Consider the following 12220-nt stretch of genomic DNA (forward strand, 5'->3'; position numbering starts at 1 on the left):
TGGGGGGCGGGGGGGGGTGGGGCCGGGGGAGAGGGAACCCCAGGATCTGGCTTGAATGCCTCAGAAGGAAGAGCACTTTGGAAGAACCTTAGTCACCAAGCACAAGGTTTCAATCTTTGGGAAGCGGGGGGCTGCTCCCCATCTTCATTAGACACTCTCCTTTCTAACTCCCTGAAACAGTATGTCCACACAGATACAGCTTCTTGGAGGAGAAAAAATACAAAAGACGCACACACTCCCCATGCCCACCACACTCACCCATGTCCCCCACTGGCTCACACACCCGCTCCAGCCCTGGTGAGGGGGCTCCTCTCGGGGCCTGATGGCCAAGGCCTAGGCTTGCCAGAAAAGAGGGGGCCAAAGGAGATGGAACACATGCACCCCTCCCTGCTGAGCCCCCGACAACGTCTAGGGAAGGCCAAGGCCAGGGCAAGGAGACCCCTGATTGCTCCAAGGATAAAGGCCCCTACATTTCAGGCTTCCCTTATATATAGAAAGAGGGATGGGAATTGGTTTTTGCCCAGGGAGGCAATAAAGCAACATGGGAAAACAATAAATACCTCTTGTCAATTTTACCTATTCTTTTTTTAACCTTTTCTTATATTTTATTAGCTTACAGATTCTGTCAGTATGTCTCACATATATATTATATATATTTATATATCAGTACAATGCCTCTCTCCAAGGGACCCCCAGAGGCTTAAGAAGCCCCTCGAGAATGGAGTCCTGGTGACTTTTCCATTCCAGCTGAGGGTACTTGGGTGGAGGTCAGGGGGTTCCCAATTGCCCAGGCGGATTCTAGGCCCTCTGCTCCCGTGCAGCTTGTTTCTGCTGGGGAAACCAAGGCAGAAGTGGGAACAGCAAGGCTTTGGTATTGTACATAGGCCATGTGGTATATAGACAGCAGCCCAGAGCACTGCCGAGTCACTTGGACAGCCCAGCAGAAGTCAGGCCCCAAACCCTGGCAGAGGGGAGGACAGGACCCCAGGCATCCCCTGGCCCTTGCTGAGCAAGGCTTTTGGAAGCAGGTTCCCTAGGATGAGCCCAACAGGGGGACCTGCAGGACAGAACAGAGCTGGGCAGATCAGAAGGCTCGATCCCCAGCACCCAAGAAGACATCATGCAGATAAGCCGGTCTGAGATAAGGCTGGTGTGGTCTTGGCAGCCAAGAATGGGCTGAGGGCTGAGAGCTGGGGGGAGTGGCCTGCCCACCTTGCCACACAACTCGGGGAAGATGCCTGGAGGTCAAAGCCACTGTGGCTGATGGGTCTCTTCCCCGAAGCTATGGAAATGCACCTCTCCATCTCCTCCAACCAATGGCCCCACCACTCCTGCCCGGGTCTTTGCCAAGGAGAAGGCGCTGGAGGCACGTGGGGCCACTAGAGCGCAGGTGCCGGGGGGACCAAGTCAGAGCCTGTTACCCATATTCCTGGGTGCTCCTGGGGAAGAAGGCTGGCGTCCCCTCCCTGATGCTGGGTCACCCCAACTCTGACCTCTAGACAGTATGCACATGTGTGCAAATGTGGAACATGGACAAGTACACCTGTTTACAATTCTAGCCGCGAGTCGAATATAAATCTGAGTGTGAGGATGTGGGAGCAGATATATATACACAACCCCACATACATTCCCACGCAAACTGTACATCAGAGGCAGAGCAGAGAGGCCTTAGGTACCTCGGGTCTGAGATACTTTCAAAGCAAAAGTTCTGCCACGTGATGTCCCATGCTGGCTCCTTTTGGTTTGACAATGTACCCTAGTGGGGGTCAGAAAAAGATTCTCTTGACTTGATTTCTCCTTGCAAAGCAGTTGGGCTATGGAGACACTTTCCCATTTCCCCCCAAAATATGGGTCCCCAAGGAGGCCAGCTCTGCCTCCTGTGAGGGTAAGAGGGAGTTAGGTGGACCTGCTTCGTTTTGGAGACTTTGGGGGTTGCGCAGTAGCCATCTACCCAAGGGAATCCGGGTTATCCTCCTCCATCCTTTTCTTTCTTTCTCTCCCTCTCTCCCCCGCCCCTCCGCAATTCACTTCCCTCTCCCCATGTCACACTTTCTTCTCTCCTTCTCCAAAATTGGCCCAAAGTCCTCCTTCTGGATTCAGAGATGGTCAGGATTCATGGGTCCCCTCCCCACATGGCCCATCCCCACTGCCCTGGCCCGGGGCATGGGGTGAGTTCATCTCTTCTGGCTGGCACTCAGCATGACCTTGGAGACGAAGTTGACAATGGCGGAGGCAGGCTGGTTGGGATCGAGCTCAGCGAAGAGGTGGCAGGCGTTGTCCGTGGTGCTGCCCTGCTTCCGGGCCACAAAGCCGAAGAGCCTGCAGGGGCAGGAGAGGGGTGACAGGTGTGTGGGGAGGGCAGGAGGGGCCAAGCCTTGGAGAGGTGCCAAGTGAGCAAGCTTGTCTTCAGGCTGACCTCTCCCCGCATCTGTCCACATCTTCTGAGCACAGGGATCGGGGTGGGGGAGACCAAAAGAGAACCCTCTCTCTCTTCCACTGACAAGACAGTCAAGTGACAAGAAATGACAATGGCAGTGGTTTCAGGGGAGGCACAGAAATTCCCCTTTTGCGGTGGGGTGGAGGAGGAGGAGGAGGGAGGAGCTGCAGGCAAGTGACAAGACTGGACAGAGAGGTGGATACGAGACCAAAAATAAAATGGGGACATTCCTAGCTGAGCTTCTCTCAGTCCATCTCAGCCCCGCCCCTACCCAACTGTTCTTACACACCACACAAACGCAAATGAATAAAATGTCGCCTGCCCCTCAAAGCGATGGGCCTCCTCAGACACCTGGAGACGGTCAGGGAGACAAAAGGACAAGGGTCACGACCCTCCCCCCCCATCCCCCACGCATTTCTCTTGGGCTCCGGAGAATGGGAGGAGGAGAGAGACCCCACACCTGTTCCCCCAACCCCACTCCCTGCACCGAGACTGGAGTGAGCTGGCATTCTCTCTGCAAAACAGAGTTAAAAATATGAGAGCAGAGAACAGAATGTGAGCTCAGGTCCCCTCCTAGCCAGCATGTTGCTAATTAGAGTGAGATGGGGCAATCGGGACAGCTGGGGATTCCGATGGAAACCCCTCTCCCTGGGACTGGACCACAACAGCCAAAATTAGAAAAGTTAGGTCGGGCTTGCAGCCGTGCACATGCATGTGTGTACACACCCTGGGCTTCCTACAGCTGTTTCAGGGCCTGGGAATCACTGAGCCAGAGGTCTGGGGCAATGGTCTAAGTAGTGGAAAAGCCTGGGGCCACGACCAACCCCTGAATCCCCTTTCCAGGCTTGCTGGGCTCCTTGGTGCAGTGGAGGGCACTCAGTGAACCAGGGGGAGAGGCTCTGAGCTGTGGGCATGAAGGCACACCAACCCTGGTGGCCAGGTTCTGCCATGGTGGAGAGTCTGCCAACCTCATAGCCTAAACACCACCTGCCTCCCTCCCTTGATGTTTACGTCAGCTCCAAGGCTCCCAGGGCCAGCTCAACAGTAGCCAATTCCTTTCTCTGCTTAGGGAAGTGGGTCCAGGCAAGAAACCTCAACCCCAAGGGCATGGAGGAGCACTTAGGACCTGAGAGTTAGACCTTCCTTACTTTAGGGCCTCAGGCATCCGTGTGCCTCACCCTAGTCCAGTGGTCAGCAAACTGCAGCTCGCCAGCCACATGCGGCTTTTTGGCCCCTTGAGTGTGGCTCTTCCACAAAATACCGACTTCTACGCATGGGCCACGAAGTTTCAATCACACTGTACCTGTGCGCCCGCACATGGTATTTTGTGGAAGAGCCACACTCAAGGGGCCAAAGAGCTGAATGTGGCTCGCGAGCCGCAGTTTGCGAGCCACACTCAAGGGGCCAAAGAGCTGCATGTCGCGCGCGAGCCGTAGTTTGCCGACCACTGCCCCTAGTCCCATCCCCAGTCGGCTCCCTGAGCCAGTGGCTGGCCAGCAAGGCCAGCCCAGCAGAAAGCTCAGTGCAAAACCAGTTCCTGAATGAGGAGAATGATTACAGGCCTGAGACCAGCCCACTCCTGTCCCTGACCCGTCTCCCCACACAGAGCCCAGTGGTCAGTGAGCAGGAGCTTCCTCAAATACAAAGCTCTGGCTTCCTGGTTGGTGGCAGGGACATGGAGACCTGAATGACCCCTGTGAGCCCAGGAGAAGGCTGAGGCAAGTGTGGGGCAAGCTTTGAGATGGCTGGACCCCTGGGTCCTCCTTCCACTGGGCTGCTAATTCTTCCTGTGACCTGGGGCACACTGAGGTCCCCTTCATCCCACACAGCCCCGCTGCTGATCATGCTAACTGCAGGTCAGTTCCATTCTTTCTTGACCGAGGTGGCCTCACTGAGACTCCTCCTCACTCTCCTCCTACTGCCTCATCCGTCCTCCCATTTCTTCATTAGACAAATATTCACCAGCCCTTCCCATGCAACAGACAACCCTGCCCTCAGGAAGCTTGCACTCTGGTGGCCATGCCTCCCTGTCCCCTCGAAATGGTCTCTGTCCCACCCCCACATCCATTACTACCTATTCCAATTGTGCCTGTCATTTAAGACCCATTTTGTTTAATGTAAATTCTTCCTCCAAACCACCCTGAATCTCCCCCTGCCTAGAATCTATCCCATGCACTTTCCTCGGTGACATCCGCAGACACGATGAGCTGCACCCTGTTGGCATATTGCATACAGTAGTGGTTTTAATTTTTTAACAGAGAAACTTTTCTTTTTCTAAAACAATCTTATATGAAGTCCAAATATAGAAAAGTGACAGCAGTGTTTATGGCTATAAATGTATCAGTCCAACAGCACACCATTACAAACTCAATCAGTAGAAACGTGAGCCCATGTTTGCATGAGCCCAGCAGAGTAAAGTGTGGAATTACAGACCACAATGGCAATCTGTGTCAGCTTCAGGAGCCAGGTTATTCCCACACTTCGCCTGGGTTTTGTGATATAGAGAAAACCCTGACTCATACTGATACATAACTGCACATTCTAACAAGGTTTTTCCTCCCCTCTTAAGAGCTCAGTTACAACCTGAGGATTGTAGGGTTCCGTGGAACACAGTTTGAAAACCACTACAGCATGTTAACGTTTATACATGTGTCCTATCCACTGTGCCAATGGCGGGCCTCTTGGAGTCAGTGTCAGCCTTTTGGTCAGTCTGAATCCTCCCAGGGCTAAGTTCCTCTGAAGCACGTAGGAAATGCTGAATGGATGGCGGCATCAACCAAAAAGTCCCAGGGTTATCCCAGAATTCAGACCTTCTGGGCTCCCCTGTTCTGATGAAGTCTAGCCCAGTCAAACAGAGGTCCACCCAAAGAGTAGAATGGGAATTAAGGAGGCCAGGATTGGGGAAGAAATGATCACTTAAACAACCCTGCCCTACTGTCATCGCCTCATTAAACTCTTGGCTTCCTTTCCAATTCCTCAGATCCCTACTGGCCTAGTCCTGGGAGAGGGAAGGTGATAAGACTGGAGGCAGAAGGCAAAAGACCTGGCTGCCTGGTCCAAAGCTGAGTGACCCTCACTGCCCTTTGCCTCCAACTAATCCTGGATTCTCAACCTGCCCCTGCTCTCTCCACCCCCAAAGAGACCAGCCAGCCAGGATGGGGGAGAAGTCACACTTACTTAGCAGGGGCACCTCCCTCCGTCTTCATCCACCTGTGGAGAGAAAAATGGTACAGCCATAATCCACTACACCTTCTCCCCGGAGCTCAACCCCTTGCATGCCCAGACCTTTTGAAGGAAGGCAGAGGAGCCTCGCTATGGATTGGGGGTCATTCAGATAAAGAGAACTGTGGCCTGTCTCTCAAGGGCTCTCTCCCCGCTGTGGAGAGGAGAAGCAGATTCAGGGTCAGGGACAAGATAGACGGGGCAGAAGTAGGTATTTGAGTCCCTGGAAGAGTCTCCAAATTTGTCGTGGGAAAAACTCAAAAAGATGCCCAGCACAATTACTTTCACTCTCACAGACACAGGCAGATCTTCAAGCTGAACCAAGAATGCACACATGCACACGTATGTTCACCTGCACACACATATGCTCACACAGAGACTTCAGTGTTCTAGAGCTGGCTGGGGGAGAAGGTGTCTATATGAGACTCACTTTCTCTCCTGTGGATCCAGGTCACAGAAGGTGACGGTGTTGAGAGGGTAGTGTCGTCTGAAGAAGAGCCTGTGGTACAGACATCAGATAGACAAAGAGTGAGTGTTGAAGTGACAGGTCAGGCCACCTTCCCATCATCTGTGGCTGCTGTAGGTCAACACAGCCTCTCCCTTATGACCAAGATAACCTGGGTTGCTCACACTGGGGACATAAGCAATGCATGGAGACAGATAGATATGTCAGAGAAACATCTCTCAAATGCTACAGGCTAGGAAAAGGAGAAAGAAACTGGCATAGAGGGATGAGAAATGGGGGTACCTTGGAGGAGGAAGGATAGGGGTGGGGGACATGTTAGAGAAAGCATGAGAGGAAGGGCTCTGTTCTAGAAAGCAGGTATAGGTATTTTTGTCAGTTGCATTTGCAACTATATACCCAATGCAGGCATGTTTGTAGAAAGATGGAAAATGGGTGGATAGATAGGAAGATAGAGGGAGGCATAAATGAGTGAAGGAATAAATGGAGAAGTATAGATGGGGAATGAATGGATGCAGAGATGGATGGATCAACTGGTGAGTGGGTAAGCAAGGGGATGGATGGATGGATGGATGGATGGACGGATGGACAGATGGCCAGATAGACAGAGGATGGATTAGAGATAGATGGGTACAAGGCATGAGTCAATTGGTAAGTGGGTGGGTAAATGTAAGGATAGATGGGTCACAGGAGGAGAGCCTAACACAGAAGTGGGCAGAAGAGTCTTACTTTCTCTGGTTGTCAGTCAGTGTAATTCCCTGGGCAGACACTTTGAAGTGAACGATGGTGGCAGCTGGCGTGGGGTCAGCAGCCAGTGTCTCGGAAGTGGCTTTGGAGATGGCCTGTGGCCCAGTGAGCGACTCCATGTCCACAGAGTTGACGAAGAGCACATTGCAGGCTGGAAGAAACCCACCCAAGGAGACGTCATGGGGGCTGGAGTGGGTGGGAATGACCCCCAGGTCCTCTCTTCAGGCCAATCTCAAGCCAAGGCACCTGAGCCCAGAAATGTGGTGTGCCCACCCAGAGACACTTGGGTCTGGGAGTGATGTCCAGCCTGCACCTGCAGGAGGGGACAGGGCAGAAAGGAGGAAAGGCCTGGGCAGGGTCTGGCCACTCACCTGCTCCTTGCTTTAGCAGGTCGGTGGTTGAGTTGGCAGGGCCCGAGCTATCTTTCGAGTCATCTGTGGGATCTGAGACAAAGATTTCATTCAGCCAGTAATTAAAATTCTAGACCTGGAAAGGCTCCCCAGTCTGGATGGGCCTACGGTGAGCTCTACAAATGCTTTGTGCAATGGATACTGCTTTTCATATCAGACACTGGCAGCCAGTGCGTGCGTGTCCAGTTGGAATGGTCAATAGCTGCTAACTGGTTGAGAGCTCTAGATTCCAACAGAGCTGGGTTGAGAATCTCAGCCCAGGACCTGCTAAGTATCTATAAAGTGGAAAGGGTGATAGAAGTGTTTCGGTGGGTTTTTTAAATGCTCCATGTACAGTGTTAGCCCAGTGCTGGGCATAAAGCATGACTTCAAGTGGCAGTTGGTGGTGTTGTTCTTTTGTATGGATGTCTGTGTAGATCGATAAATGCCCTCACTCATTAAACACTTAAATAGCACAATTATAATTTCAATATTAAAAAGCATCAAGTACCATTTACACCAGTGTTTTTCAGACTTTGCTGTGCAGACTTGTTAAAACCAGAGAACCTGATTAGGCGGGACTTGAGAATAGCTGCATTTTAAACAAGGTCCCGGGGGTGCTGAGGCTGCTGGCCAGGGGATCAGGCTTGGAGAACTACTAGTTTATACAATGTCAGTATCATTTTGATCATCACTGGATTACTTTGGTAAATTCTGTAGAAATATCATTTAATTAGTGTCTAACTGTCATGGTTAATAATGCTATTTAAGTTGCATTTGAACTTTTAAGCTAATAATGCTGGTCAATTATCATTAATAATTCAATGAATCGAATTGGATACATAGAGACTATCAAACAATATTGGAGGTTTTCTGTGTGGGCAAAAACCTCAGGAGCTCCACAGGAGAGGAGAGAGTCCCAGGGGCACTTCTGAATGTCCTATTATTGGACAGAGGGAGAAGGCACCTCGGCTCCCAGTTTGCAGACCTCAAGTTCAGGGCCAACCACATTCCCCTCCTGTGGGCGCTGGGAATAGAAGCCTGTGCTATAATAGAAGCTTCAATTTGAAGAGCTTGGGGTCCACCTGCCATCCTCCAAGGATGAGACACCCCTGAGAGAAGCTGAAATCTCCTTTGCTGGCCCCGGGTCTCACTCAGATTCTCATCCTCTGTGTCCTGAGGCTGTCAGGGTCCAATCAGATATCCCACAATCAAAAATGGGCTCGCTCTTTCCTATCAGCTCAGTGTTGCCTCGGTCAGGGAACATCCTGTCAGCCGCACAGACTAGAGAACTCCAGGAATATCTGACCATCCCCTTTCCTTCCCATGCAGAGCCCAGACACCTCTCCTCCAGAGGTCCCTCCAGAGTGCTGTCTCCTGTCCGTTCAGGCCAACCTCCCACCCCGGGTGCCCCATGACCTAAATCTGCCTCCCCTTCTCTCCCCACCAACACGCATCTCACCCTCTGGACAAGGTCCTCCCCAGGACTGTCTCCTGGGATGAGGCTTATTCTGATAATTCACTTGAATTTCTTTAAGCCTCTAGAGAATTTTTTAGAACAATCTGGCAAGTCAATTATGTACATTCCTGAAGTTAAGCTTTTTAATAAATGTTTCTTTTTTTTTTTTAATAAAAAAAAAAGAGGTGGTTTCAAGTTTCCCCAGATGGCAAAATGACCCATGTCCTCCAAGCCTGGCCCAAGCTCTGGCGTTCTGGCAGGGCCGAGAAACGAAGGAGGCCAGTTCAAGGGTGGGCTGGGAGACGGAGGAGTGTCAGGTTCCTACCTCGGTTTGGAATGACCAGCTTACAGGGCAGGGCCAGCGGGATGATGGAGTGCTGGTAGACCAGGGCAGAGAGAGATCCTGCGGGGAGGGAGAGGGCATGTCAGAGCAGTTTTCCGGGAAGTGGGCCAGAGCACCGAGGGAGCCCACCACGCTGCCATGATCACCTTCTTCATTACCCTCCCACATCCCACCAACGAAACTGAAAATCCACTCCCTCTTAGTTAGCGAGACCCAAGGGAGAACATTCCAACGGCTCACCCTAGCAGTCATAGGTTACTTAACAGCTTTCTTTTAGAGAAAGTTACTCCCAACATCTCTCCCAAGCCCCTCCATCTGCCGGGGCCCCTCCCAGGACAGTGCAGCAGAGGACTCAGAGAATCGTGGGATCAAATCCCAGCTCAGTCACTTACTAGCTGTGTTCTTGCACAAGCCTAACTTCTATGAACCTCCATATCCTCATATGTAAAACTAGAGGCCTGATGCACAAAATCGTGCAAGGGGCTCTGCCCTCGCAGCCATGGCCCTCACAGCCCCAGCTTCATCTGGAAGGTCGTCCGAAAGGACATCCGGTCTAATTAGCATATTACACTTTTATTATTATAGATGGGACAATGGCACCTACCATGCAGGATTGTCACGAGACCAGAAGTAACAGAAGGGACCTAGATAGTGACTTTCACATAGTAGGTGGTCAATAAAGGAAACTGTTGTTATAGCTATTATTCAAATTACAATGATAACAAGTCTCGGTGGGGTAGGACATCTATCAAGAGGAATCTGGCAGAGTGAAGGGACTGGAGGACAGAGGAAGGGAAACCACTGTCCATTTCTCTGCTGTGTCTAGGACAAGGGGGGCGGGCAGAACCAAGGCGGGGGGCGAGGGGCTGGGGCAGGCCTGAGGCTCTCTGCAAGCCAACTGGGGAGACAGAAGTGGGGGAAATCTCACCAAAGTTTGGCTCGTTGGGGCAGCCCTTGAGCTTGACTCCTCGGGGGCCGGTCTCTATCAGGAAATGTCTCACCAGCTCATGGGTCATGTCCCCTGGGATGAAAAGGAAGAAATGAGGACCAGTCACTTCTCATGGTGCCCTCCCACCACCTCCCACCACTGATTTCTGACTTCTCCAGTGTGCAGGGCTTTGACGGGAGAACCCTGGAATGGAGGGACTGCCTCTCCTTTCCTCCCCCTCAAGGAAACGCAATCACAGAGACCCAACAATCTGGCTTCCCTATTCTCTGACCCCAATCACCAAGCCCAAGACTCACTCTGCTGAAGAGGGTTTAGCAGGTACCAGCTCCCATGAGAATTAGAAACCTGCCCAGCCCCCAGGTCCCCCTGGCTTTGAAGAGACCATATGGATCACCTAGTCCTGAGGCCCAGTTAGAGAAGACAGTGTTACCTTTCTTATTCTGCTGCATGATGGTCGGAGGGGGAGAAGACACCTTCATGGCCAGCCCATAGGCTCCTCGGAAAGAGGGGCTGTCACGGATGATGAAGGCCCCGGGCTCCTGGTCCTTCAGCAGAGCGATGGCTGGGTTGAGAAGAGATGGGAGAGAAGAGGAAATAAGAAATTGATGGCACTGGCTTTCCTTAAGTCTCATCAGGCCTCTGGAACCTCATTTTCTCTTAAGTGAGAGGAGATTCTTTAAAGTGAGAATTCAAACACTCTTAAGGATCTTTCTATACTGGAGTTGGCAAACTTTTTCTGTAAATAGCCAGATGTAAATATGCAAAGACCTTTTGCAGGCCATGCAGTCTCTACGGCAACTGCTCGACTCTGCCACTGCCACACAAAAGCAGACAGACAGGATATAAATGAATGGATGTGGTTGTGTTCAATAACACTATAGTTACCAAGCAGACAGCAGTCCGGATTTGACCCGGGGGCCGCGTCACCAACACCGTGTCCTATGTCCACACAGACTTTCCCTTGGGGCCTGAGGTGAGCCTCATCTCCACCCCTATAGTCCCAACTTTATTTTTCTGTAAAATATACAAAAATCTCCTATATCATGCAGATGGAGAACTAACATTTCCTCCTATCTTGGCCAGCCTTTTACTTTGCCCAGAAACCAAGACTTTGCTCATTTTAAGGATCCTTCAACGAGGTGCTTACAATCACTGCTCTGCTCCCCCACACATCACCACAGCGACTGCTCTTCCTGTCTGACCTTGATCCCAGCCCCCTCTCTATGACCACCACCTACTACAAAGAGAAAGGAGTCTACTTAAATTTCTTGCCCAAGGGAGGCCCGGGGAGCAGCAACCAGTTGTGACCTTGGATGGACCCCAGAACCCCCCAGCACTCACCCTGTTCTCTGGAGATCTCAGGTTTGTACCAATACTTGGAAGTGTCCTGGACAAATTTCACTTTAGCCCTGGTCTCTGGGCTGTTGTCTAAAGGAGAAAAAAAAGGGATATGGGTTCAATTGTGCCCCCCCCCAAAAGATGTGTGGGGGTCCTAACCACGATACCTGTGAATGTGACCTTATTTGGAAAAAAGGTCTTTGCATATGTAATCAAATTAAAATGAGGTCATACAGGATTAGAATGGTCCCCAATCCAATATGATTGGTATCCTCATAAGAAGAAAAGAGACAGAGACACAAGGGGAGAGTACCATGTGAACGTGGGGGAAGATTGGAGAGATGCATCTACAGCCGAGGGACACAAAGCACTGCCGGCAACGAGAACCCAGGAGAAAGGCCTGGAGCAGACACTCCTCCCTCAGAGCCTCCAGAAGGAGCCAACCCTGCCAACACCTTGATTTTGGACTTTTGGCCTCCACTACTGTGAAAGAAAAAATTCGGTGTCTTCAGCATAAAGTCTGTGTCACTTTGTTATGCTGCCCTAAGAAAGTCAGTCACCTCAAACATCAGCAGAGTATTGCTCAAGGGCCCTGAGCAGCTTTGGCATCCTCTCCGCCCACCACCAACCACCGTGTGCCACAGAGCTGCTCTCCTGCTGTCCACCTACCACCAACTACCACGTGCCACAGAGCTACTCTCTTGCTGTCCACCTACTGCCAGCCACCATGTGCCACAGAGCTGCTCTCCTGCTGTCCGTCTATCGCCAACTACCACATGCCACAGAGCTGCTCTCCTGCTATCCACCTACCGCCAACTACCACGTGCCACAGAGCTGCTCTCTTGCTGTCCGTCTACCGCCAGCCACCACTTG

At 51.6% G+C, this 12220-nt stretch overlaps 1 protein-coding gene across 12 annotated transcripts in view; it reads right to left on the reverse strand.

Moving 5' to 3' along the window:
• Window positions 1-579: 579 nt before the first annotated feature.
• TNS1 (tensin 1) overlaps window positions 580-12220 on the reverse strand; it is a 127413-nt gene continuing 115772 nt past the window's right edge. For all 12 annotated transcript variants that reach the window (XM_015563612.1, XM_015563611.1, XM_015563609.1 and 9 more), the window contains 9 exons: window positions 11351-11437; window positions 10440-10571; window positions 9989-10081; window positions 9043-9120; window positions 7241-7312; window positions 6852-7020; window positions 6090-6158; window positions 5615-5647; window positions 580-2319 (listed from right to left, as the gene is read on the reverse strand). In XM_015563612.1, coding sequence (XP_015419098.1) covers window positions 2175-2319; window positions 5615-5647; window positions 6090-6158; window positions 6852-7020; window positions 7241-7312; window positions 9043-9120; window positions 9989-10081; window positions 10440-10571; window positions 11351-11437 — 878 coding nt within the window. In that variant the 3' untranslated portion in view covers window positions 580-2174. The remainder of the gene's footprint in view (window positions 2320-5614; window positions 5648-6089; window positions 6159-6851; window positions 7021-7240; window positions 7313-9042; window positions 9121-9988; window positions 10082-10439; window positions 10572-11350; window positions 11438-12220) is intronic.

This window comes from Myotis davidii, unplaced genomic scaffold, assembly GCF_000327345.1.
Source record: "Myotis davidii unplaced genomic scaffold, ASM32734v1 scaffold575, whole genome shotgun sequence".
NCBI classification, from domain to species: Eukaryota; Metazoa; Chordata; class Mammalia; order Chiroptera; family Vespertilionidae; genus Myotis; species Myotis davidii.